Here is a 27,604-nt window from a genome sequence, read left to right as displayed (position 1 = left end):
GTATAATCAAAAGAAAGGCATTTAAAGATTAGTAAAAGTGCAAGGAGGATAAAGTTGAATTATTGTATTTTTATTTTGGAGAGAAGTTTTTTCCCATCTTCATCAGAATGAATTTCACTTATAGAATAGATAGCACTGTTCCACATATTCCTGAGTAATGGATTAACATTAGCCATATACCTAAAAGTATCGCCAATTTTCCATTTCAGAAATTTCTAGTATGGGGCACTAAGCATGATGTGTCATGTTTATTCTAAATCTGTTTTTATGGTATGCTCTGTAAGCAATTTTCTTTTATTTCCTTTGATGGAACATCAGCATGCAGTAATATAAATGAACTTACCACCACAGTGGCATAATTGTTTTTCCACCGTTCTCAGAGGCAATGGGTTTAGGGATGTCGGAGAATGATGGAGAAGCAATATATTGTGTGACTTGTGGAGGATAATACCAGGCAGCATAGGGATGGGCATCAAGCTGATAGAATTGTTGGAAAGGCTAGAGAGAAAGACGATAGAAAAAGCAACAGTGTATGAGAAATTGCTGTTTTGAATCTCTGAAAATGAATCATTGTATTCATCTCAGACATGGCTATTAGCATCACAAGAGATGTTTACACTGTGAGAAAAGAGGAGAAATCACACTGGTCCCTATGGGGGACCATGGTAAAAGAACTTTTGGAAAGGACTTTTTTAGGGTACCTGAGGGGCAATGAATAAATCACTTCTTCAAGGTCAATCTTCAGTGTTGAACTCTAAGAACCTGCATTACTAACACAGGTCCATTTACCGGAGTCCAGAGGAAAGTAGTAGTATGAATTTAATTATTATATAATTTATAAACTTATGGGCATTTGGACTGGAAAGGATAATTTTTGCCATTTAATTCTATAGTTTAATTTTCCATGAAGGACTGAGCTCAAAGAAAGGGAAGAGCCTCCCACCCAGGGTCAATACGGGTCTTTCAGAAATGCCAGGAATAAAGAGAAAAGAATTCTCCAATTCCTAGCTCAGTGCCCCTTCATAACCATAAGGTTTTGGTGCCAAAACATTATTTTTCTTTCTGAAATTTTGGAATAGGTGCATCTGTTAATCTATCATGAGATTTTACTTTCTTCTATGTATTAATGTAATTCTCTATATATTCAGGTGGAAAATATGTGTTTTTCAGTGGAATTAGAAAAACCAAAGAAAGCATTTCAAATTTTGCTGTGGTTACCTATGTAAAGATTATAATAAATAATTATATCTGATACTTTCTCTTTATTAAATCATTTATATAAAAAAAAAAATATAATATATTTACCTCAAGGTAGAAGGAGGCCGGTTCCTTAACAGAGAGAGAGGTAAAAATAATTTTGTGATTTAAATCCAGTTAAATACCATAATGGACTAAAATATTACTACCAAATACTTTCATTAAGATTATAATTATCACCCTCTTTTTTTTTTTTAATTACATGGAAATGTTAAGATAGTGTACTCCTTAGAGCTCAAATGAAGTGAGTAATTGCCTTTTCTTTCCCCTTACTTTGGCCCGTGAGTGATGAGAGAATTTTCGAAGAAATTTGAGAGTAAAATCTGACACACAGTGAGGAATCATTATCATAAAATTGATTGATGACTACTATGTTTTGAATCTTGAGGAAAGTTTTTAATCCATAATCACATTCGTATGGAGAAAACGCCATGGTTTTCTTTGCATGCTTTAGTTTTTTACTTAGCATGCCATATATATGTTGAACCATCAATGGACCAAAGCAACTGAATTGAATGCACAGTTACTACCTGTAAAAGTGAAGACACAAAAGAACACTGCAAAAATCAGGATATGGGAGTTTGGGGAGGAAATAAATTGATAGATCCATACTAATTTCACAAATAAAAAAGCAATGCTCAAAGAGAATAGCACAATTTACTCAAGGTCATATGATTAGAAGGTATCAGATCTAAGATTGAAAACTCAAGTTATTTTCACTACACAGTACTATAGATTAATAAAAAGTCAAATTTTAACAACACGAATAGTTGGTTGAGGTTGTTCTGACTTAAAAGTTGACCTGAAGCTATCTTCACTCAGGGATGGCCATAGAATCATTCTTTCATTTTCCTTTGGCAACTTAGATCCAGTCTTCCATAGCAATGTTAGAATCAGCACTGGAGAGTCCAACACTCATCAACAACTAAGAAATACTAGCATAGCACTAGTTCATGATGCAACTAGTACAATAATTTCCAAAAAAACAGACTGTCAATAGACAGTTTGGGGCAGTATTATAAAACACACACACACACACACACACACACACTTACCTGATTCACTACTCTCATAGGCTCTCTCTGGAAAGAAAAAGAGAATCAGGGTTAACTTTTAAGGCTGAATAAAACCAAAGATGGAAGAAGCAAACTTTTTGAAGTGCTTTTCATGTTAGAGATCTGGGAACTCACCCTAATAATTTTGCCAATTGCATTACCTAGATACAATTTTTTCTAAGACATATAAAACATCCTCAACAATCCTCTTAAGATTCACTGAATGACAAGTAGTGATTGAAGGGCTCCATGATTGGAATTGGTGTAGCTGTTGATAGGAATCAGAATTGTAATAGCAGCACATATTTCACAGAAACTGGCTGTCACCTTAAAAACGAAATCAGAAGCCCCAGGAGCACTATGGAATCAATGGAATGTAGGGCAGGGGAAGAAATGGTTTCTGTTATGTATTATAGATAAACTCATGCCACAGATGAGAGAGAAAACAGAGGACTGGAAAGTTTTTTTGACAGAGACATTTAATATCTCTCCAGATGGTTTCTTCAAAAGGTGTCAACTAGTAAACCTCCAATATGGCTTGCTTAAAAGAGCATAATTGTAAGTGAGTGTGAGTTTCCTAAATGTAAATTGAATTCGGGAATCAAAGCGTGGACATAAAGATACAAAATTAAGGAATATCTTGAGAGAAATTAATGTAACCATGGAAATTAACACTTCATAGTGTTTAGAATTATAAATGTGCTGGCCGTATCAGGTGAGACAGACAGAACAGACAGCTCCCATTCCAAAGAAGAGTGACAAGTAGTTCTTCTCTCTCAGATTGATTAATATAAATTATTTCAGAAAGTTGGGAGTGAGAAATAACTGCCTGAGAAGAAAAAAATATCTTCAAAAGTGTGAGGCTATTTAAAAACAAACATATTTAAGCTTCACAATATATTATCATTCTGTAATTTATTAAGCAAAATATTACCAGTTGGGCATGGTCTTCCTCATTTGTTCTGTGAAGTTGTTCCTATGTAGAAGGAAATATGTTCCAAATTACTTAGACATCTTCTGGTACAACACATTCATTTTACAATATACAATGAAATTTAGGGTAAGCTGTATTCTATGTCAAAACTATGAAAAATAACAGTACACTTTTTATTTTCTAACTTTAGAAAAATTATTCAACTAAAGGCTAGACTTACTATAGTTTGGAAGAATAAAGAATCTATAAGGGTCATACCCGGGGGGAAAATAATAACTCACCAATTCCCTAGGACTACATATTTTCTGTTCATGACTATTAATCACTTGTTTAAATTTTATCTTTGGTAAATTGTAAATAAAATATTACCAGATATGGGTGGTAGAAAATTTTCTCTCTTGGAATATATTTCTGTTAAAAAAAAAAAGAGGAGCACATATTATAAAAGCATAACATGTGAAGAAAATACTAAAATATTCTAGATTTAATAAATAATCTTACGTGATCATGAATAGCTTCCTAAGAAAGAGAGAACATTTTGTTTTAGTATATTGATTTTATTCATGTACGAATAGCAGACATTTACTAGGTACCTTCATTCACTTAGGGTCTATGCTAAATACTGGGGACCAACTATGAAATGCGATGAACACTATGAGCAAGACCCATGTAGTTCTAATACTTGTGGAGGTTACAGCTTAGTCATATCATAACTAAGGTACTAAAATATATTATTCAGGTAATTTCTTAGATCAGTAATGATGCATTCCAGTGGGGTACTGATATATTTAAATTTATTTGGACTATAAACACAAGCAACTTGGAAACTGAAACAAGAGTAACAATTGAGGTCCAAATTAAATTCATTACTGACTTCCTTCTCCTTACATTTGTAACAGAAGAAAATGTGAAAATGTAATTTTGCTAACTTAAGATAAGCCCTTTTCCCTAAAGTCCTAATTAAGTCAAGTTTATTTGCTATATAACTAAAAGAAAAAATGTTGGCCTCCCAAGTGAAAGACTATGATACTCAAAAAGATTGAAACTAAACAATGAGAGAGGGTTGTGCTAATTGATATGTTTTTGATCTATCCATACTAACAGCAGATAGTTTATGACATCATAGTTCAAATGCACATCCTGATGAAAGACCTTCGTAATGTTGTCAGAAGTCTCACGAGCACAGCAAATTTTATAGAGACTGGGGAGTGGGGGCAGGAGAAGGGGAAATGAACATTTTATTGCACTTGCTACAAGCTAGACTCAGGGATAGCTGAGTAGTAGATTGCTCATTCAATATTCAAAATAACACCAGGAAGTGAGAATAACTGTATTTCCATTTCACACATAAGGAACCAGGTCCAGAGACAATTAGATCAATCAACTCGCCAGCTCTTCCTTAGAGAATTTTGACAAAAGCAATTTGAATGTTTAGGATTCCTGATTCCTTCTCCAGAGACTACACTGTTTCCTTAAATGGAAAGTTTATTTGGCATATCTGTGCTTTCACAAGGAGGCATGTCTATGGAATCACCATCCAGAACTGAATTTGGGAAAATAAACAGAATAAATTCCTGAATATAATGCATCATCTGGGAGGCTCTAAGAGGATCTGATGTAGAATTTAGTCAAAGTAAATTTCTCCCTGGTTAACAATTATGGATATGATATACAACATTAGTTTTGGCATAAATAGAAAGAAATAGCTGTGACAGTAAATACATAGGCAATCGTATGGATCATTTGTCAATTATTATTAATGTCAAGGCTAGAATAAATAATTTCTTGAAAAAAATTATATATTTAGAAGTGGACCCAATTTAAAATTTAATTATTTTAATTCTGCCAAATATTATTTTGTATTATTATAATAAAATATCACTAGCTGATGTAGGTTGTTTTTGTTCAGTCTGAGAAGCTGTTCCTATTCAAAAAGAAAAAATATTGTCGATTTTGTGGATACCATTCAGTCCACTTCCATCATTTTCAAGTAATAAAGGTAGAATCCTAAAGTGCCCTTTCCCAGGAGCAAAGAATGAGGAACTAGTAATCCTACTTTAGTGTTATTTCTACCACAGAGAATTTGGACTAATCCAATTATTCTTTCTTTAAACCATCAGAAAAACTATTTTCTTAACTTATTTTTAACTTAAAATAAATTATAATGCAGTCAGATATAAATAAATATTTAGGCAATTTCACTTACAGTGTGTCATGTCAGAATTGCTAAAAAAAATTGAAAGTGGCTTTTGCTTTCTGGTTTTTGCAAAGTAAGTCAGAATATTAGATGAAGTGGGGAAAAAGTATGATGTTTCTGATACAAGCCACATTTACTGAGTGCTTACTTTGTGCTATGTCTTGCTTGTATTAATTGCTTTACATGATTAAATATTTATTATTGTGTTGTCATTTTAGAATTTAGATTATAGACTTAGAGCAGACAAATAAACTGTCTAACATCACATGCTGGTAAAAGGTAGAGCTTAGAGTCAAACTCAAGTCTGGCCAAATCTATAGAATGCCATTCCAATACTATGCTATTCAGATCTGAAAGTAGACTATAACACACAAATATTCAAATGAAAGCATGAATTAAATACCTAGGGTAAAAAAGTTGTTACTTTTATTTTCAGAAGGGATCAGTAAACATCTAGAGTCTGTTAGACTACTTATTGTGTATTAAGGTTTAGCAGATATTAAAAAGGAGGAATAATTTATCAATATAAGATTCTTACTCATTCCTTGGTACATTTGCCTTTGATAAACTTTTAATAAAATTTTACCAGATCACGTTCGGAGGGCACGTCTTCCCCTTGAATGTGCTTCTGCTAAAAAAAAAAAAAGTTTAAGTAAATTTTAACATATCCCAGAAAATGTTAATATATTTTAAATTTAATAAATATATCTCACCTCATTGCTATTGGGAACAACTTCCTTAAAAAATAAACACATGCATTGTTAGTTTTATGACATTAATTTACATTCAAGGTAAGAATACCAATTAATCAGACACTCCATTGCTTAACTGTGGTAAACTGATTTTAGCCACAAATTCCTGGGTAACTTAGACAAGATAAATAATTCAAGGTACATGTTGTCTTCAAGGTTCTCTTTTCTCTTCTCACCGCTTTCACCAGGGAAGTTATTCAGAATGTTGGAGGTGGATGTGAAATATTCACTTTTATCGAACTCACAGAAACTCCACATAATGGGGTTGGGTTTATTCTGTAACTTGGACGAAGGTCTTCTCACAAAGTTAAAGGAAGGACCTCATCACCCTGTATGCCTGCTCTTTTTCTCCTCTAGGTTAACAAAGAGCAAAGGACTCCAGTGTCTGATTAACCTAGAATTGATTGATTTCTACAAAGGATATATCATGTTTATATCATTGATTTAGAAGCATAGCCATTATTGTAATTTTTAACAAGATTTAGGTCTACCAAAATCTGCGAAGGTCAAAACATATTAGAAAAAAAAAGTTTGGGCACCAAAGATACGCAGATAGTATTGTTTGCCCAGAAAGAATTCTGTAATTTTGTCTCTGACAAATATTTGCTTTCTTACATTTGTTGGGTTGATAGCCTTGTATGTTAAAATTAGGATAGAGCTGTATACATAGTATACATTGTACGAGTATACTCTCTTGTACAATGAGACCTTAGGGGACGGGTAACCTTCATGGTACAACAAGCTTTCATAAACATTTTCTAATTGGGATACTGAATTAACATCAAAATGATTTACCTCACTTGATGAACTGCTGCCAGATTGCCTTTGCTAAAAGAAAGAAAATCATGACTGTGACTTTTAGAATTGGAAGGAAACTAGTTCCACACTTTCATGCTGGGTTGCTAACTCCTTGTTTAGAATTACAACAATTGGTATGAAAAGATTTAAGGCCAATATAATGTACATTCTTGGATTGTCAATTTTATTTAAAATATGCTGGAGAGGGGAGTATAATAACTTACCTGATAACTTAAAAACAATTTTTTATTAAAACAAACACAGATATATGCTTGAGTAGAATGCAAATGCATATATTTCTGTGATAAAAATGAAACCTGGAAGGAAGAGCCCTGTTGAGTTGGGCTACCTGAAAACCTGGGTTGAGTTTTTATTCTCTTATACTCTTGGGGCAGTTTTGATGTGAATAAATTGGAAATATTAAAATAGAACAACCCATTTCAGTGTGGAATAAAATTACACTAGCTTTTAAACCATCTACCCTTTGAAATATTTAGTTTTTTTCCTAAGTCATGGATGTTTATCTTTACATATGGATATAATTTTTGTTCCCAAATACATACTAAAATATTAATTTTATTTGTCTTTTGGGAGAGTTTTTTCCATATTTTTAGATTAGGTAGCATAGCCCATTGATCCTAGGTAATTGCTGAAATAGATTCTTTCTGCCGAGGACCGCCCTCAACATACGAGAGAGTGAGCTCATACCCTGGGATGGCAGAAGCAGGGTTTTATTTTTTTGAGTTTCATGTTTCATTTTGAACACTCATGCACATTTTGCTTTTTACTCTTTTTTTTTTTTTAAATGTAGGGTTTGTTATTTATTTTATTTTATTTTTTAAAAAATTAATTAATTAATTAATTTATTTTTGGCTGTGTTGGGTCTTCGTTTCTGTGCGAGGGCTTTCTCTAGTTGCGGCAAGCGGGGGCCACTCTTCATTGCGGTGCGCAGGCCTCTCACTATCATGGCCTCTCTTGTTGCGGAGCACAGGCGCGCAGGCTCAGTAGTTGTGGCGCACGGGCCCAGCTGCTCTGCGGCATGTGGGATCTTCCCACACCAGGGCTCAAACCCGTGTCCCCTGCATTGGCAGGCAGATTCTCAACCACTGCACCACCAGGGAAGTCTACTCTTTTTTTAAATAAATAAGCAATGTTCTTCCTGATTATCATTTAAATGACAAATTTCCTCTTCTAATTTTAACTTTATCTAGCTCAACATTGTACATTCTTGGGTATAAAAGCCCTGTTTGAGAAGTTCAATCTTGCTCAATTTGAGAAGATAGCTTTCTTAAAGCATAGAGTGTATACTATCTATGATATATAAGCGTAGAGTTTATTAAAATAAAGGTCTTACCTCAGCATCTTCCATGCCATGATCCTTAGAAAAGAGAATTAACTTTATTTTTCATGACATTCAAAAGTAAAATGATAATTACCAAATAAAATAGACGCCAAAGGAAATAGAAATGTGTGGCAATAGTGAAGTGATAAGGAAAACAAAAAAGCTTACCTAACAGACTAACCAAAGAATTTACCCCTTTAATCTGCATTTCAGAGTTTAATAAAAACTATTGTAGATTCTTATATGTAGTGGCAAATCTATGTAAATAATCCTACATTTTCCTTTAACTAGCCTAATCTTTTTTTCTTTAACTTAACTTTTGGATGACAAAACAGAGCATTGGATTAAAGATCATGTGATAAATAAAAGTGCACAAAGCATTGGTTCAATGATGTATAAATATTTAAGCAAAATGGATTTTCTCCATCTAGTATGTTGTGTTCAGTTTTCATGACCATAGCAATATAGAGTGTAGTGACATGAACCATAGAATTTAAGCTCAAAATATTAGTATTGGTTTAGTTATCCAGCTAATTCTGGCCAACATATATGTTGTATCTTTTTTTTTCTTTGAATTAGAGATATCTGTTTTAGTTTTGACCTAAGAGAATTATTCATTCATTTTGGTTAGGGTATTTAAAAGAAATGTTTTTACTTCCTTCTTTTCCTTATATTATATTTAACAGTTTTAAAATAAAGAATCTTACTTCAGTTGATTCATTCCTGGTATCCTGCCAAGAAAAGATGATCATTCAGGTATGAAGGATAATTAAAAGGATATATATTTTATCTCATAAATTTTGAGTACCTGTGTGGTCTCTTAATACCAAATCTATTAAAAACCTGATAGACAACCCAGATCAAAAAATCAGGTTTAAAGAAAGTGAATAATCGATTGTGACTATGTAAAACATTCTTGGAGCAGATTTATTGCTTTATATAATACTCTTAGTAAAGCATTCTTTCAGTTTTGGTGATAAGTGCAAACAGTTGGTCAGTCCATAATTGCACTCATTCATTCATTCATCCATCCATCCATCCATTCATTCATTCATACTAATGCTTTGTCTCCTCCTAGCTACAAAGTTAAATCAATAAAATCAATATAGAATCTCAGTAGAATTCATTAGTCATTTTGAAAGTTCAAGAAAAGTATAAATGCCACAGGAAAACTTTTTTCTAAATTAAAACATTTTTCCTACTGAAGAATACATTTTTTGACACACTGTCTTAAGAAAATTTTTGTTACCTTGTGTTCATCACTGTGCTTTTCTCTCAGAAGTTCTCTCTGTTGAAACCAATAAAGTGTAGGTTATAAAATGCATTTTTGAAAGAACTAACTTTTAAAATAATTTAAATATCATTGATGTTCCTTACCCTGCTCAGTTCATTGATGTTTTCCTTAAGGATAGAAAAAAAAAGAGAAACGTTAGTAAAGAGGGCCATAAATGAATGGATATCTATGAGAAAATGTACCTTCATTGTGCTGCTGCAAATTAAAAAATAAATATGTTTTTTTGTGAATGCATTAATATTTCTTGCTATATCATTCCTTGCCTTGTGTCTCATTGCTAAGCTTTTTTAATTTAAGCTGTCAGTATGTAAATGTGCACTTAAAAATATTTTAAAATTTTGTTCCACTAAATTTTACTGTTACTATCTTTCACCTTGTTTAAGTCAGAGCTCTGAGTTCTCTTTATCTCTTCTGCCTGGTTCAATAATCTAGTGTTTTTTTCCATAAACATGCAATAAAGAATTGGCACACCACAACAACACTCACTGGACAGAACAAAACTTGCTTCCCTTTGCTAACTTATAGCATATCCTGTGGAGAATTTCTTACCTCTCTAAGCTCCTCTGATGAAGACTACAAAAAAAAGGAACGTTATGTTACACATCATTCAGACAAAGTTGGGTTGCCTATCAAATCTTTTAAATAGTGGTCCTGAAGTAAAATTTCTATTTGTGTTTTATTTGACAATTCAGTCGCAAAATTACAGAAAATAATATACAAAACACACACGGTATCGTTTAGAGATATGGAACATTCCGTCATAATGAGCATGGAAATTGTAAAACTCTACATAGGTTATGCAAAAGGAAGCATAAGTGTTTTGCAAAGAGTCAAAAGTACAGGTACAAATTATTATTTAAAGCAGCTTTTTAATATTTGCATATGTAATTTCAATATTCTTTGTGGGTGCTTGGATGAGTGAAAGAAGAAAAGGTTTGATCAAGTCAAGTGAAAAATATATTTATAAACAAAAATTAACTTTATTTTTCGAGAAAAATATGTTTGTCATTTCAGAAGAATAAGTGGATAATGCTTACCGCCACAGCAAACCTGAGAAACTTTCTTTCTTTGAGGACTTCCTGTAGAAATTAAATTGTGAATTATAAAAATGAAAAACACACCCCAAAAAGGAGCATGTTTTTCCATTTGAACACAAGTTCCTCATTTGCTTAGGTAAACCAAAATATCTCTTAGGTAAAATAAGAGATAATTAGTTTTAGTTTTATGATCTAATTTTAAAATCTAAAGGAGACAACGTATTTGGTTCATTCTTTACCAGGCCTAAAGGTTTAGTAAGTTCATCCTTATCAAATGTCAAAGGAGGAATTGAATAGGAATGTAATCAAAACAGAGAATTGAGAGAGTAATCCAAGTACCTGAATACCTGGATACAATTGTAGGTAAATAAAAATTGAAATGATGAAGACATTCAACATTCATCATAGCTAACTGAAAGAGAGATTAGTTGGGGAAAAGAAAGAACCTTACCTCTTTGCTATCTAGTTCATTCTGCAAAGAATAAAAAATAAATTAAAAGGCATTAATTCAAACAGTGGATAGAGTGGAGGATTAATGGCTCTTGTAGAAAGGTGTGGTAGAGGTATCTAATTTAAAATTCAGTGTGTAAAATGAGACCAAATTGCAAATCATATGTTTGAGTGCAAGTAGAAGATGCAGAAAGAAGCAATAATACATTAAAATAAACCACGGTAACATATTCTGTTTAATTAACTACTGCTCTTGAGTAATATTATGAATCATAAATATGTAAGTCCATGTACCCTCCTCTCTAAAAAGGTTTGTGAGAGCAGATCTATATTCAGTTCAATACTTGAAGATATTACAGCTCAGTGAATGTGAAACTGGCTGCTTTCTAGAGAAGGGAGGAATGGGACTAGAGTCTATGTATTACCAATCCATCATCACTTGAGTTCCACAATTAGAGTGAGTTCTTGGAACATAGAATAGAGCACTCACTTGAAAGAGTTCTTGGTGCCTGAGAGGATGTTTCTATGAAAAGCAATGCAAGAATTGTAAAACAAAAAGCAATCAAAATACAATAATAATAATATCACAATACATATATAATACTATACATTTAACATTGCTATTTAAGAAAAGTCTGTATTTTAATATCTAAATTTTTCTGACACCAAGTTTCCCTAGGAGGAATAAAACAATGATTTTACTGACAAAAATCAAAGAAAAGTAAATTGTCTTCTCTCTTTAGAGCATGGTGGAGAATTGAGAAAACTATGTAAAAAGATGAAAAAAAACCCAAACCTGAATTAGTTTGAATTAATCCAGAATGATGAAGATATTATTTCATTTTCTGAACTATTTATATTACATGGTAGTTTTAAAGGTGACTTTAAATCATGATAAATATTTGAAGAAAAATGTATGCTTTTACTAATTAAATATTGTTTGTCTGGATTTTATTTTTATCATCAATTAAATTATATAAAAATTTAACACAATCTGCATTTTAACTGTGAGAACAAGATTTATGTTTATTAAATTGTAGCATTAAAAATGATGTTTTCTTTGGAATAAGATTATAGAATCTGTTTGCTGGGGAACCTATACCCATTTCATTTGTAAAAGGACAAGATATGGACTACTCCAATAACACATTTCTGAAGAACTTGGATCTGTTTTTTTTGGTAACTTGCTGTCAGATATTTCTTTCTATTGGTGCTTAGGGTGCAGCACAGACAGAATATTGATTAAGAAGCTGGGTATTAGTGATCCTGCATTTATCCAATCAAAAACTTAGAAAATAGGAGTCTCATCAATAGACTATCTCAGCATTTCAGAAACTTTTGCATCTATATTTGATAGTTTCATTGTCCAAATATCCAAGACTATTACCTTATTTAGACTGTTTTCGTATCAGGTGATTCCTATTCATTTATTTCACCCTCACTAGCTACACATCACAAGGGAACAGAATAACTTTTTGCTTCACGTAAGTAACTGAATCTTTTCCTTTTATTTTTGAGAAGAAAGGTTATTTTACTTTACATTATCTAGTTTTACTGTCTACAGGGACCAAGCAATTTGATCTCTGAATCAGCAGAATAAGCCCAGTTTTCTATATCTTGGGAAATATTCGTTGGCATGAGCCATCTCACATGAGGGTTTGACTTAGGCTCCAAAAGTAGGATACACTGGAATATGTGGCTTAACGGTATATTCGGTAAGAAAATATTGGACACATATGTTTACAAATATGCTATTCTGTAATGGACCCAGGCAAAGAGCCTAATAACATTCTTTGATGCTCTTTAGTATGTTGTTCAATCCCTTATTTCTTCTTCTTTTTACTTTTTATTTTTAATTTTTTTATTGTGAGGCGTTTTTATTTCAAGTCAGAGATTCTATTTGGAGTTAAGGCTTTGAATGAACTACATAATAATGATCAAAATGTGAAGGATTACCATAATTTTACGATCAAGACTTCAATAGCTAATTAGAGACCATCCAATTCTTTAAGATTATTATCCTCAATGTCATGTGTTTGATGAGATACCAGGTGATTTCAAGCAAGAATCTAGAACCTTCTAAATTTTCTACTGTACTCACAGGCCTGGCAAGAGCAGCAGTCACAAGGCAGGTAAGGATGAGAAGTTTCATGGTTGTCAAGACCTACGGAAGAAAACACAATAAAAAGCATCAGGTCTTTTTTTTTTTTTTTTTAAGTCTTTTTTTTTTTTTTCTTCAAGGTTCATTCATGTTATATTTATTTATGGCTGTGTTGGGTCTTCGTTTCTGTGCGAGGGCTTTCTCTAGTTGCGGCAAGCGGGGGCCACTCTTCATCGCGGTGCGCGGGCCTCTCACTATCGCGGCCTCTCTTGTTGCGGAGCACAGGCTCCAGACGCGCAGGCTCAGTAATTGTGGCTCACGGGCCCAGCTGCTCTGCAGCATGTGGGATCTTCCCAGACCAGGGCTTGAACCTGTGTCCCCTGCATTGGCAGGCAGATTCTCAACCACTGCACCATCAGGGAAGCCCCCATCAGGTCTTATAATAAAATTTGATTCATGAAAAAAAAAAATCCTTGATTTTCCAACAGAGGAGTATATTATGATAAAAGTAGTTTCATTTGAGAAGTAGTATTTTTATTCATTTAGTGTTTAATTTTGCTATTCAATATAAATATTTATCATTCAAATTATCTTGCTTAGTGCTTATATGAGATAAGAAATAACAATATCTTACTATACTTTAAAACAAAGCATTTGATCCTGGAAGTGGTAATAGGGTTTTGTCAGAGGAATAGAGAAGCATCAATATTTAAATACTACTGACTTTTAAAATACTACAATTAAGAAAATTTTTAAAAATCTTCTTAGATCATCAGACTTGCTAAAATTGATAATAAACTAAAATCCACTAGGAAATGGCATTTAATTTTATCTGAAATTTTTTGAAAATGTCTTTCTCCTTTAAGTCTTTTTAAAATCATCCTGCTCTTTGAGTCTTCATGAAAAACACTGTACGTGCATTATGTAGAAACCATTAACTTCCATCAATTTTTTAAAAAAGAATCTAGTTATTACTTTATGTTTTGCTACACTGATATATCCATGGCATGACTGTATGAAGATGATTGAATTGAACAGAATCATAAGATTCAGATATCTTATCATGTTTGACTTCTAGAGTTCCATCAGATTATAAGAACCCAGAAATACTTACATTTATATGTGCTGTAAAAATGGGTTCCAGATAAATTAGGAAAATTATCAGATTATACATGAAATTTGTTTATACCTTAGTCAACAAACTAATACCAGCTTATTTTATATACACTGCTTCAGTTTACAAACTGTGGAATCTACCTGCATTAGTAAAGAAGACATATTTATAAGCCCAAAATAAATTTTCTTTTTTCATCCATTTGTATCCTTCCTAATATCTTAATTTAACCATCTTTACAAAAGCAGTCATTTATATCTGATTGTCGATCATTGATGTATCCTTTATAAAATTAATTTTATTAACCTAATGACATAGAATAAAAATGGCTTTGAAATATTCTACCAGAAATGATCTTCACTATGATAATTAAAAATATTATAAATTATTCTGCATAACAACTTTTCACAGAATTTGGCAAAAGTAATTCAAATTACTTCACCACAAGTCTATACTGAAATTATGTATCTACTTTTTCAATATATGAAAATTTATTCAAATAATAATCAACAAATTATTTGGTCTTTATAAAACTATTTGATTTTTCACCTAAAGCTCTGAGATGGATGGTATCAACATTCACAAATGCATTTTTAAGCTACCAGTATATCATAGGAAGGTATCAATACTTGCAATCACATAGAAGAGTTACAAATGCATACTAGGGAAGAATGAAAGAAAGATTAGACAGAGTAAATCATAGTAATTTTGCTATATGTAAACATAATACCTTGAACCCAAGACTGGGAAGAAGCAGCAAGCTGGGTTGATGATCAAGGTGATGGCAGATCTCTTTGCTTCACAGATATTTAAACCTAATGATTAGTAAAATGCTAATTTTGTGGTTTCAGTTCAACCAATAGGTCCATTTAAATTCTAAGAATTCTCTCAAATAGGAAATTAATTTTCTGTCCAATTCCTCTCCCAAGAAATTCTAAGGAAAGTTTTCAACAAAAGAGTGATTCATGCTATGATACCAAATTACACAGGAAATGGAATGTCATTATTCAAAATTAAAATATAAAAAAATCTAGATTTATGATTATGAGAACATGCTTTTATGTTAAATGAATAATTGGAAAGACCAATTTATCAATAAAATTCCCTTTATATCTTTTGAGAAATTCAATACCTATAAAAGAAATTCTTGGGACAAAAGAGGGTCTTCAAAAGTTTTCAATTTTTAGCAACATACTAGACCATGAGAAGAATTCATTATTTATTTCACTTTTTAAACCTCAATTTATTCCCTATTATTTATTTTAAGAATTTACTTTGTGAAGTAACTTACATTATATGTGGTCTAATCTTTTTTTTCCCAAAAAGAAAATACAATTGTCCTATAAACTTTGGTGGTATTTTAACTACACCAAGTAATTTTTTGTTTGCTTTGTTTTGGGTGTACTAGTTGTGATAGCATTCATTAACTTCATTATAGATTGCTTAATTAAAAGTAATAATTATTCAAGAATTACAGTTCTTAAATACTGCAAAAATCAACCATAACTCTGATTTTCCATCTTTTAAAGTCAATAGATAAAAGGAAAAAGTAAAAATCTGTCCCTCCAATTCCCAATTGTACTCCTAGAATTAGCTGACATTGTACATTATAGAAAAATATTATATGCTGAATAAAATATCTATACATAGGGTTTTTAAAAATTGTTGTCGATTGTGACTGCTTGTTTACAAGAAAGGAATCATAGTATATATTTTAAATTACAAAAATCTATAGTGATATTTAGAGCCTATTCACAGTCATATGACAGGAACATTTTGGATTAAAAGAAATTTCAAAGTGGTTCAGGCTCTCCACACTGGGGATAGAAAAGACTATAATTTTTCATACTGAAGTTCTCTTTAGATAGTATCTTCCTTGCTGCCTGTATCACACCAATTTCAACAAGGTACTAGTGTTTTCTATTTATGCTGATTTATTCAAGGAGCTGAGAACAAGCAACTGCCCCTGCATTATAATACCCTGCTTTTGTCTTTTCCCAGGAGTGTATCCAGGAGAACTGACTTATTTTACTCCCAACTCAGAATCATACAGTAATTTGTGAAAAGCTACTGTATCTTCATTGTTTACTCATTCTTTTATTTACTTATTTATTCACAGAAGTGAAGAAACTAGACAAGGTAAGGGGGAAGTAAAAGTAGAGCAAGACAAATCCCTGGTCTCATACTATGATGGGTAATTAATATATAAGAAGCTAATAATTTTAATACTTTTGATAATCCAAAAATAAGAGATTTGAACAGGGCTTCCAGAGTACCTATGAACAGCTGAGATGGGGCCACATCAGACAAGGCTTCTTAGATAGATTTGATAATAAGACTTGCCATCAAAGGGGAACAATCAGACTTTTTAAAGTGTCTAATCTGTGTCGTAAGACAAGCCACCTCTTCCCTAAGTATATATCTACTTGTAAATCTACTGTGGGAATTCTCATGAACTCAAAATCCAGATTTTTCTATCCCCTATGGATAAGGATCAATTTCCACTTTGTCTTAGCTAGGTATTGAATATAGTTTATTAGGTTTTGTATTTTTTAAATAAATCATTCTTATCATTGTAAAACATCACTGCTCATTGTAATTTGAGAAAACAGGTTCATTGTAGATTTATACAATGCCAAGCCCTGCAAAATTTTAGCTTACATTTATTTGCTTTATATTGATATTTTCCACTTGCTTTATCACTTAAAGTTGTTCAGTTCCAACCACTAAAACAAGGTTCAAAATTGAGACACATATTTAGACCATTTGTAGTTAAATGGGCCTTTGCCCTGTGAGTAAAGAAAAATATTAATTTTCTGATGTAATAGAGTCATATGTAGGGTGAACATAAAATTGTTCATCCAACATTGAACATTTATGATAATAAAAGGGTCTACTCAATGATTATAACAACAACCAGGACTATTTTAGGTGCACCAAGGCATAGCTACTCTAGTGATATCACAACTGATTTTGAAAATCCAACAGAATTCCTAAACAAATGAAAGTGGAAATAGGTCAGATAAGGGACAACTAAGTAGAAAGCTTTCTTTTCTTTCAAGTTTCAATATTGAAAATTTTTTTCTTGGATTCATACTTATTAGAAAAACTAGCACAAAAATAAAAGGAAACATTATTAGCAATAGACATAGATTTTTGAAAAAAACAGAACAAAACAAAACTATGAGTCAAGAGGTACACTTTACTCTGCAAGGTTCTGTACACTGTTGTTACATATTCTGGTCCAGATTCAAACCTCTTTGGAGGACTCTTTTTGTATGAGACAGTAAATAATTCAGAACTTGAATTATTCAAAGAATAATAAGTTTCAAAGCTAGTTTGTCAAAATTCTCCCTGGAACATTTGGGTTTATGACTGATGAGTCTTGTAGGAAAGTGTCCTTTAATTATGTAACAAACAGTTAACCTTCCAGAAGGAAATTGACTGAGAAATGTGAAAGATATTTTTGTTTTTCCCTAGAAACCCAGATGCCATTTGGAATCTAAGAGAGGATTCACAATAGATTATTAATAATTGCTCTTAGGTATTGTACAAATAGAACCTTGGCACCCAGAACTAAGAGTTCTTTTCAGGAAGTTGTTGTATATTATGAATATATGAAAGCACTGGAAATATGGAACCTGTGCTTGATTTTATGTCTGTATTTAGAAAAATGTCCTTTTTAACTTGGTGCTCTGTCAATAGGTCTCTGGAGATCTTAAATGAAGCACATAGTCTAAGTAAGAGGTATAATGTAGTGGTTGCAAGACACAGCTTCAGGGTCAAGTTGTAAGTTTAATTTCTGGCTTTCAAAGACAAGCAGTGTAATCTTGCAAAGTCACTGTGTCTCAATGTTCCCATCTGTTCAATAACATCCACTTCCTATGTGATTGAGAGGAATAAACTAGATTACTCACTTAAAAGAGTGACTGAAACAAAGTAAGTACTCATTTAAAATTATCCATTATTAGAACATGATTTTTGAAGAATCCCAACTAATTATTTTGTGTCCAAATTATCTTCCTTCTTCATGGATTTGTTAACTTTTGAGAATTTATGAATCATATTTTTACGTTTATATATGCATAGAAAATGTATAGAAGGGTAAAGACAAAATTTCTAATAGTGACCAAAATTAAAGAAAGCTTGGAATGGACTATGAGAGGGGAATAGAAAGAACTTTCTACTTTTATTAATGAGAATTTTTATCAATGAAATCCTGTACTATTTGATATTCTCACAGAACAGTGAACTAAGACAGTGCTTCTCAAATTTTAACGTGCTTATGAATCACTAGGGTACCTTGTTAAAATTCAGATTCAGATTTAGTAGGTCAGAGGTGCGTCCTGAGTTCCTGCATTTTTAGCAAGTTCTCAGGTGATGTCACTGATGGTGATCTATGTGACACACTTTGAGTAGCTAGGAACTGGGAGATTTGAAAATGTAAGGTATAGTCCTCTCTTTTAAACTTACCTAATAATGAAAGTTTGTATACAAAATGTCATTGAGAAATACTTAAAAACATGAACATTGTAAAAATATGTAACATATACAGGAAAACCATGAAAATTGTAAAAACAATGTAACATATATAGGAGAAACAGACATTAAAAATGCTGAATTGTGTTTCCATGAAAGTGTTTACCTTTATAACAATGTCTAAAATAGAGCATTTCCTTATCCAACCCTAGATGCTTTTTGTAGGTAGGATATCCCTTTAGTAACAGTTTATCTGTGTATGTTGTACTCATACAACTACTCTCCTTTTACCTCCAACCAAAAATTCATTCATCTTGCACTAACGAGGCTTTCATCTACTTAAGACACCTGGGAAAAACGGGCTAAAATTTAATTATGTTAACTAAATCCTACATAGTGAGTTCTTTCTGAAAAACTGTGTAATTTGGCAGGTAAAGAGATTTTTTCCTATCAGAAATATCTCTTTCTCTGACTTGACAAAATGTGGTTTTCATGATTGATAAGCTTTCCTGGCTCTAGTCACTGGTTGTCCAAGTTTAACAGTGTTATTATGAAGATATAATGTATTTAACATGCATTACTAGCTATCAGAACCATAGTGTACCAGATAGGATAATAAGCCATCCAACTGTAGAGTGGAATATATGCATTAATTAATCAATTTATATCGTTCTTTACAATGTCTAAAGTCTTCTTACAATTATTAATCCATTTACTCCTTACAAGAATCATGTAGAGAAAGCAGATGTTATTCTTTCTTTTGTAGATAAGGAAAACAAACCTTCTGTAAGTTAAGTAAATTAATTTCCATACAAGGTCATGCATCAGGTAACAAGTAAATGATGACTCTGATCTTCTAACACCAGAGCCTGTGCTCTTTCTAATATAACATGCTGCTAACTCCTTTATTCAAAAAACTTAATGGATGCAAGAAGTTGTATCTTTGGATAGATAATGGAGGAAGGAACACCCTTGCAAGTGGAGAATGCCTAACATGCATAAAAGATGAACTGACTTAAGCCATCAAGGGTAGTGTTAGAGTAAAAGGACCTAGCAGAGCGAAAAAAGGTCTCAGCATTGCTAAAAACAAACTTCACAATGCTTCTGCACAAGTCTGCAGCCTTTCAGATAAGAAAGTTCCCTGAATCCAACATTATCCAACAACAGCCTTCTAATCCTTTTTCCTTTCACTAACTACAGCAAAATCAATAATAACAATATTTCTTCATTGATTAACTAATCCTTAACAGTGGGTAAGAATATTTGCCGCTCTTCCGGAAGTACTGACGTGTCTAAGTGTAAATGTTAGAGCAGAGAGGGAAATTTTAGGATTAAAAAACTTCAAAGTTTTTGTTAATGACAATAGGGGCTAAACTAGTGAAGTGAGGTGAAGGTTGCTGAAGTAAAAGACATCAGGAATTTGATTGGGCCATTTGTGTGGGCACTGATATAGTCCAGGATCATGGCAAGTTTAAAGATGGAACGGAGAACAAACCACTGGCTCAGGATGACATTAGGGACCCTGAAGGACAGTAAATGGCAGCAGCGAGATGAGAAAAAGGCCAGACTTTAGAATAACAGAGACTTTAAGGTAAGAAGGCCACTTGAATAAAGCTAGTAGAAAAAGTAAACAGGAAGTGGAAGTAGAATGACAATTCCTTCCCCTCCTGTGACCTCCAGATACAGGTGACAACACAGAAGGGATACCTTCCCCCTTTTGAGAAGGTAATAAAATGAGATCGTTTTATCTGGGAGATTCAAGTTCAAATGTCTGTCTTTCTTGGAAATAAAGGAGATGAAAGAGGTTACTAGCAATATAATTAAATTTTTATAGACACAGTGAAAAAGACTGTTGAGGGGCTGTGGAGCTGGTATGTTCCAGGCTGGAGATTTTTTGAACATGGTTGATGATTAAAATCTACAGTGATGAAGAATGTAGTAGAGTAGAAAAGATTTCACAGAGTCACATGAATAGTCATTTAAAATCTAACAAGTAGAAGTAATTTCAGGATTTAATTTCTAAATGGCTGATATAATAAGTAAAGTACAATAGAAGTCCAGAAGACAGACAGCATATGATGGAATGAAGTGGCCTGAAATTTGAAGTGGCTATTGATATTTGGGTAAGATTTGGAAAGTTGAGAAGTGAAAGACAGGTTTACACATGAGGAAAGTGCTAATGGCAAGTGTGTAGCAGCATGCAATTAAAACTTGAAAATAATTCTGTTGGGGGGACAAATCTATACATTAATAAATTTTATATATTGAAAGAAAGGTACTATAATTGTTGAGGAACACAAGAACGTTGAAGGCACAGAAAAGCAAGTGTTAGTCTCAACATGAAAAGATTAGGAAAGGAGTCCTAAAAGATGAGTAAAAGTGTATGAAGTCAGGTGAGGAAACAGGGGAGGGGGGTTACGTGTGGAGGTGGGAAGGTGTGTTAATGGTCTTGGTTTGAAGTGCACCATAATCACCAGGGAAGTGATGAGTGATACAGTTGAAAAGGAAGGCAGCAAGCAGAACATAGAAGACCATGCAGTACAAGGAAGAATTTGAACTCGATTTTGAGAATTGTAAATTCTCCTTTTGAGGAAGGCAGAAGCCTGAAAGGCTGGCTCCCTCTCCTTGAGCGTTGAGGTGAAGCTCTACAGTGCTCTTCACATCTGCCCCACTCCTCCTCACCCAAGATCTTCCTGGGTGTCGTAACTTCCTTTTGTTGTTTTAAATCAAGATGGTCATGGATTGTTTCAGCCCAAGTACCTCCAGGACCTTCCTCTTCCTCTGCCTGGAAACTCTCTGAGAAGGATAAAGGAACTCGATCCCTCTCTGCTCCAACAATTCACAGGTTATGTTCCTGGCCTCCAGCTTCCCTTGTTTCTAAGCACTCACCGGAGGAGACAAGGAAGGGCATTCTCCTCAAGGTACTATTATTGTGGTGCCAAATCTCAAATGCAATCATATTCTTCCAACAGCAGTGAGCTGGCATTTGCTGAGCACTTTTAACAAGCCAGACACTCAGGCACTGTGTTAGTACTTTTAAAGGCTTTTCTCATTACTAGGATTTTTCTCATGGCAACACAAAAAAAGGAAATATTATTGTTATTTCAATTTTAGAGATGAAGCAACTAAGGCTTACAATAGTTGAACAACTTTTCCAGGTTAATACATAGATGGCTAGCTGGAATTTGAACCAGGCCATTTTATTCCAGAGAGCCCACTCTTCAGCACTGTGCTTTATTTTTAAAATGTACCCCCAAAGGCTTTCTGTGTCCTAGATAAGAGTCCAACCAATGGCTTTATCATAGTTCTGTTTTATTATTTAAATTTATAATCAAGTAGATTACTGAAACATTAAAGTCAGTTTTAGAGTTTCTGACATTTAACTTGTAAAATGAGGTATAAGGTTTGAGTCACAAGCTTTTACTTAATGTAGAACAGTTGTAGATTTGAGTTCAGTGACTATTTAAATAAATATTTACACAATTTTTAAAAATCAGTAAGAGGAAAAAAAAGAAAAGACAATTCATTAACCCTCAACTCAAAGATAAGAAGTCACTGGTAAAAATGTGGCATGTTTTTTAGCTATATATATGAGTGTTTGTGTAGAGTACATTACCTTTATTTCATAAACTACTTTTTTATCCCATGTTTTGTGATGTCATTATCACTTTTTCCTAGTGTCATTTTTATAATAATATGTAACAAATTTTAAGCAATAGATCCTGTTCTTTAAAGCTCAAAATGTAAAAGAGGTAAATGTGTATTTCTTTGGTTGGAATATTTCCAATCCTGATGGAATATAATCTTTTCCATTCCCTGGGGCTCTTTTCAGGTTCTGTGAGCCACAATTTTCTGTATTTTAGATACATTACAATTTATTTAGTCACCATTTAAAGGGCATTTTTTTAATTTTCAGAGTTTGGTTTTGTTTTCTGCCTTTATGCATATGGCTGTAACGTATACACATGTACATGAATTTTACTGCATACCCTCTAGCAATGTCTTTTGCATATATTTCTAGAAGAGGAATTGGAAATTCATGATCAAAGAGTATAAACATTTCTGACCTTTGATTCATATTTCCAAATACCCTTCAGAAAGGGTATTGTCAACTTATAAACGCAGAATTAATGTTTGAAAGTACTTGTTTGGCCATGAGTTTTACACCAAATATTATTTATTTGACATGGGGGTTTTATGTCTTTGTTAATTTCATAAAATGATGAACAAAAAATTGTATCATTTTAATATTGAGTTGCATCTTACTTATTATAAGCAGGGTGGGCCACTTTCCACATGTGTGTTGGCTGTGTCTACCCTTTAGAATGATTTCGTATCTTTTGTCTTTCTCTTGGGAAATGCTTTTATATTTTTGTAAATTTTTAGTCAATCATAAAAATATTTACCTTTGTGAGTCATTAATTTTGTGGACATATTTTCACAAAATATTAATGTTATGATGGGTTTGATGTTGAGAAGTATTCAAACACTAGATAATCAAACAAATCAAATTTTCATTGTATGGTGTTTCTTTTTTTCTGTATTTATTGTCTCTGAAATTAAAATATATATATTTATCATAATTTTATATTGTTTTCTCTAATGGGTTAAAAAACTCATATTTCTGCAGTAAAATTATTTTTTCCAAAATCGAAGGGGAAAATCCTAAGCATCCAAACCTTCAGAGGGAGTATCTTTAGCCTTACACCCAGTTGTGATCCTGGCTTTCCTATTTTTAAATTTCAGATTACTATATATATTTATTTTCTCTGGTTTCAGTCTTTACATTTATTTCTGAGTTACTAATTTTTAAGTCAAAAGAGGAAGTCAAAATATTCAGCTCTATCTTTGTCCTTAACAGAGGTCATTGGCCCTAAAGCTACTGCATCATCCTGGATAATATAAGATAGGTCACTCAAGATAAGGAAGCATCCATCATCTAGAAAACAATGGCTCTTCTGTGGTATATCAAATATGGTCCTTAAAAATGCTCTTGTCTCAATCATGTAGGTTGTACAGTTTAGCGGAGTTCTTCAAAACAATGAAATATTTAAAGGCTGAACAGTATCTGCTTTATGACATCTAATTAGAATATTTTTTTAACTCAGAAAGGGGACAACCAACAAATTTCTATATTACAGTATTTAAATTCAATAAAAACATCATATAACTTTGGGCAATTTTTAATCTAAATTATCATTCATTTGTAATTTATGTTATACATGAATCTTTATCTTAAATTGTACTGTATATATGATTTAAACTTACTAAACATCAATTTCTTTTAAACATAGTAGTTGCTTCATAAAGTCTTATTTTAATGTCATGTTCACATTTTGGGGAGAGGGCAATGTAGGATGTAATCTTTACCTTATATCTTATACAGATATACAATGATTTTTTCCATGCTTCCATTTCTCTTCTCTTAAAACAAACAAAAACAAACAAAAAAACAAAAAAACAAAGAAGAAGCATAACTGTTCCTTTATATTATCTTTTATTTCTTTTACCCATTTATATTGGAGAAGAAGGGTTGGGAGCCTGTGCTATATGCCTAACAAACAACTATTTCTATAAATCTCTTACCAATCAATATTAAAATCCAGAATTCATTTTGGCAGAGACTACATAAAGTTAAAAATAAGGATTAGTTTTAAAATGAGGGAAAATTAGAAATGTTTGGGGTAGAATCTATCTTCACAGAAACATTTGGATACCCACTCTGGGTCTTCACTAATTATTGAGAGACAGTCCGCCATGGATGTCTTGCTCTTCCTCATGTCCTGCAAGTAGAGGCACTGGCTGCCTTTGTTTTCGACCATCTTTCCAAGGATTTTTTTTTTTTTAAGTAAACATCCTAGAAAGACAGATATAGTGTCTCTGTTCAGAATAAAAGGCAGGCTGTTGTCTGTCCAGTTATAATAAAGATCATGTTTCATTGCAGGGTAAAAGTCTGGTAAACTTACTGCTCGTTATAAAAATTTGAGTTCCCTACATTTAGAGTTCTTCCCCGTAATACAGTGCCTCTTCATACAGCACTGTAAAAATTGGGGAAATGAGTGCAAATGCTGATACTCTCCTGTGGTTGCCTGCGTCCAATTAAGCTTTAGTCTTCTGTTCAGAAGTTGCAGTCTTCTGCTGGTATCCTTGGAACTGTGGCAGGCCATCTTGTTACTTACAAGTAGGATAAAATCATGGATCCTTCAAAGTTTCTGAAATTGAGGTCCTGAGACATTTTACAGTATTTCAGAGTCCATTCAATGGAAATATTTTAATCAAGCCAAGTTTGCAGATTTTGTTTGGGGCAGTTGATTTGGGGAAAGAAGGTAATAAGGAAGGAGATGAATAGCAAGGAAACCATCAGAAATGAGGTCAAGCTTTTCTCTGATGAATGATTCTGAAAAAAATAAAAATAAAGAGGAAAGCAATGAGCAAGAAAGCAAAACACAAGAATGAAGGCACCACCTGAATAGAATGAGAATGTCAAAGCTCCATTTCATTGACTTAAGTATATTTACATTGGAGAATGAGAATTGTCATAGGAATAATTTCCTTAAGTGTTTTGGAATATTATTGATATTACGGCACAAAACCAATAACTTGTGTAAAGGGGTTGCAAAATAAATGTAAATCAAGAAATTGTCAATCTTTTGGCATCTTGAAACCAATATGGTAAACATGACAATTTAATAAGATTTTTAAATATGAAAGCACTTTATATCAGTCAAAAAAGTTATCAAAACTTTTCAAAAAGTAGTGAATCAAGACTTTCAGTTTTATTGATAATTATTCATATTTTAGTCAGTTAGAGGTTAAGGTTTTTGAGACCACATGCCCATTAGGTTTGATCATTTTGTCCACCAGTATTAACAGAAATAAGGAAGGAAAATTTCTAAAATGAAGGAGAGAAAGAAGCAGTGAAAGAAATGAGGGGGAGAAATACATAAAGGGGAATAAAAAGAAATAAAATGAACTATGAACTTACATTTGTGAAAAGGCATTCCTCTAATTTTTTATCTTCCTTAGTTGTGGCTTTTTTTTTTTATTCCACCATAAGATTTGATTAACTTTTAGTCCTTGTTTTTTTCATCACTTTCAGTTACTTTGCTTAATTTTGTGACATTATTCTCTTTCATCTAATATTCTAAATGAAGGGGCCTATCAATATAGAAATTTTTGGACTATTACTGAAGATATGTAAGACTATAAAATTTACGAAACAAACATAGCACAGGGAGATCAGCTCGGTGCTTTGTGACCACCTAGAGGGGTGGGATAGGGAGGGTGGGAGGGAGACGTAAGAGGGAGGGGATATGGGGATATATGTATATGTATAGCTGATTCACTTTGTTATACAGCAGAAACTAACAGAACATTGTAAAGCAATTACACTCCAATAAAGGTGTTAAAAAAAAAGACATATAATAGAGAAGTCCTATGTAGCTGTGTTTGGGTGATATAATAATGGGGTTTTACCAAAAATCATAACTTTACCTGTTTCAAATCCTAAATTTTGGTAAAGGTAGTATCTCACCTAATTACTCCTTATCAAGATATAACTTGATTTTCCATACTCAATAAATTTTTTTTTTTTTTCAGACTCAGTAACTTAGAAGATTTTAGAATTATGCCAGTGAGAGACATGGGACACCTAGAATTTGGTGGATGTAGCAGAGGAAAGTGACTGGATTGTGTGGATTTGTAGGGGGTGTAATGCTATGGGAGGGCCTGGGTAACATAACATTACTCAGTTCTTGGTGGTATTGGTGAAATAATAACACCTATGTGGTCAGAGAAAGACTAGATAAGTGCCTAATTTGAAATTTCACCATTTCCAGGCTCATGGTTATCATTTCTCTCTTTGCATCTAAATTTCTCTATTTTTGTTCTAAAACTAAGGAATCAGGGGCTTTTCAAACACCTGATGTTTTTGGTCCTTGTTTACAAACCGTTGAAACCAGCTCTGGCTATCTTAAGCAAAATGTTATTGGAGAGGAGGATTCAGAACTAAAGGAGAATTTAAAAGGTAGCTCTGAACGGTAGAAGATAGAACAACAAGGGCAGCTAGCTGGAATAGTCTGAACCCTACACAGTGGCTGGACCATAATATCTAAACTTCTCTTCACTTTGGGGATACTCAGTAAGGATTTACGATTCCAGGAGAGAAGGCCTGATTGTCAAGCTTGGGTCATGTTGGCTATAACAAAGCATGAAGAACTAGGATCTGGTTCTTTGAGCTTCCTTAGCGGGGAACCAGGTATGTGTACATGCCCTCACACTAAGACTACATACAATAGAGGAGATCAATATCTCCAAAAGGAATTCAGAGAGCTACTTAAAAGTAGAAATTTGAAGATTTAGACAATATAAACCCTACTCAAATGTGGATAGAAATTATCTCAATTAACTGTCCTAATAAACCAAATAATCAGTAGCTTGATAATCTGTAAATCATTAATATTTGATGCATAGTAGCAAATCAGAATGCATAAGCTATGGCTAGACTTGCATTTATTGGTAAAGGGGGTACCTAGCACCTAAGAGAGTTTTAATGTAGATAATATACATCTACATGTTATTTATAATCTGGTAATAATAGCACATTTAAATTTATTTGTTTATTTCTGGTTTTTCCACTAGAACGTGAGCAAGAATCATTTTTGTCTTAATCTTAATGCCTAGCACCATGCTTGGAGGTATGCGTGCCAGATAGAGAAGTCAGTGTATCTCCCTAGATAGATAGGAAATGAATAATAAGTTCTGTAAATTTTATTTTCTGAGTTGTTTTCATATT

The 27,604-nt window shown here is 32.8% G+C and overlaps 1 protein-coding gene across 1 annotated transcript; it reads right to left on the bottom strand.

Annotated features, from left to right (window-relative positions):
* Positions 1-339: 339 nt before the first annotated feature.
* On the bottom strand, positions 340-24,632 carry CSN1S1 (casein alpha s1). Its single transcript, XM_061191014.1, has 7 exons — positions 24,528-24,632; positions 13,218-13,280; positions 11,118-11,138; positions 10,179-10,202; positions 6,030-6,074; positions 2,313-2,339; positions 340-498 (listed from the first exon to the last, which is right to left on the bottom strand). The coding sequence occupies exons 1-7, from the start codon at positions 24,630-24,632 to the stop codon at positions 340-342; spliced, it is 444 nt and encodes a 147-aa protein (XP_061046997.1).
* Between the last annotated feature and the right edge of the window lie 2,972 nt (positions 24,633-27,604).

This window comes from Eubalaena glacialis, chromosome 5 (genome assembly GCF_028564815.1).
Source record: "Eubalaena glacialis isolate mEubGla1 chromosome 5, mEubGla1.1.hap2.+ XY, whole genome shotgun sequence".
In the NCBI taxonomy this organism is placed as follows: domain Eukaryota; kingdom Metazoa; phylum Chordata; class Mammalia; order Artiodactyla; family Balaenidae; genus Eubalaena; species Eubalaena glacialis.
This window is presented reverse-complemented; position numbering and strand designations above follow the sequence as displayed.

Excerpts from the sequence above, each read along its gene's own strand:
- CSN1S1 (XM_061191014.1), bottom strand. The coding sequence starts at position 24,632 with ATGGTCGAAAACAAAGGCAGCCAGTGCCTCTACTTGCAGGACATGAGG. Across the intron at positions 2,340-6,029 it reads TGCCCTCCGAACGTGATCTG|AGAGAGCCTATGAGAGTAGT; the intron begins GTAAAATTTTAT and ends TTTTCTTTCCAG. Across the intron at positions 499-2,312 it reads CTATGAGAGTAGTGAATCAG|CCTTTCCAACAATTCTATCA; the intron begins GTAAGTGTGTGT and ends CTTTCTCTCTAG.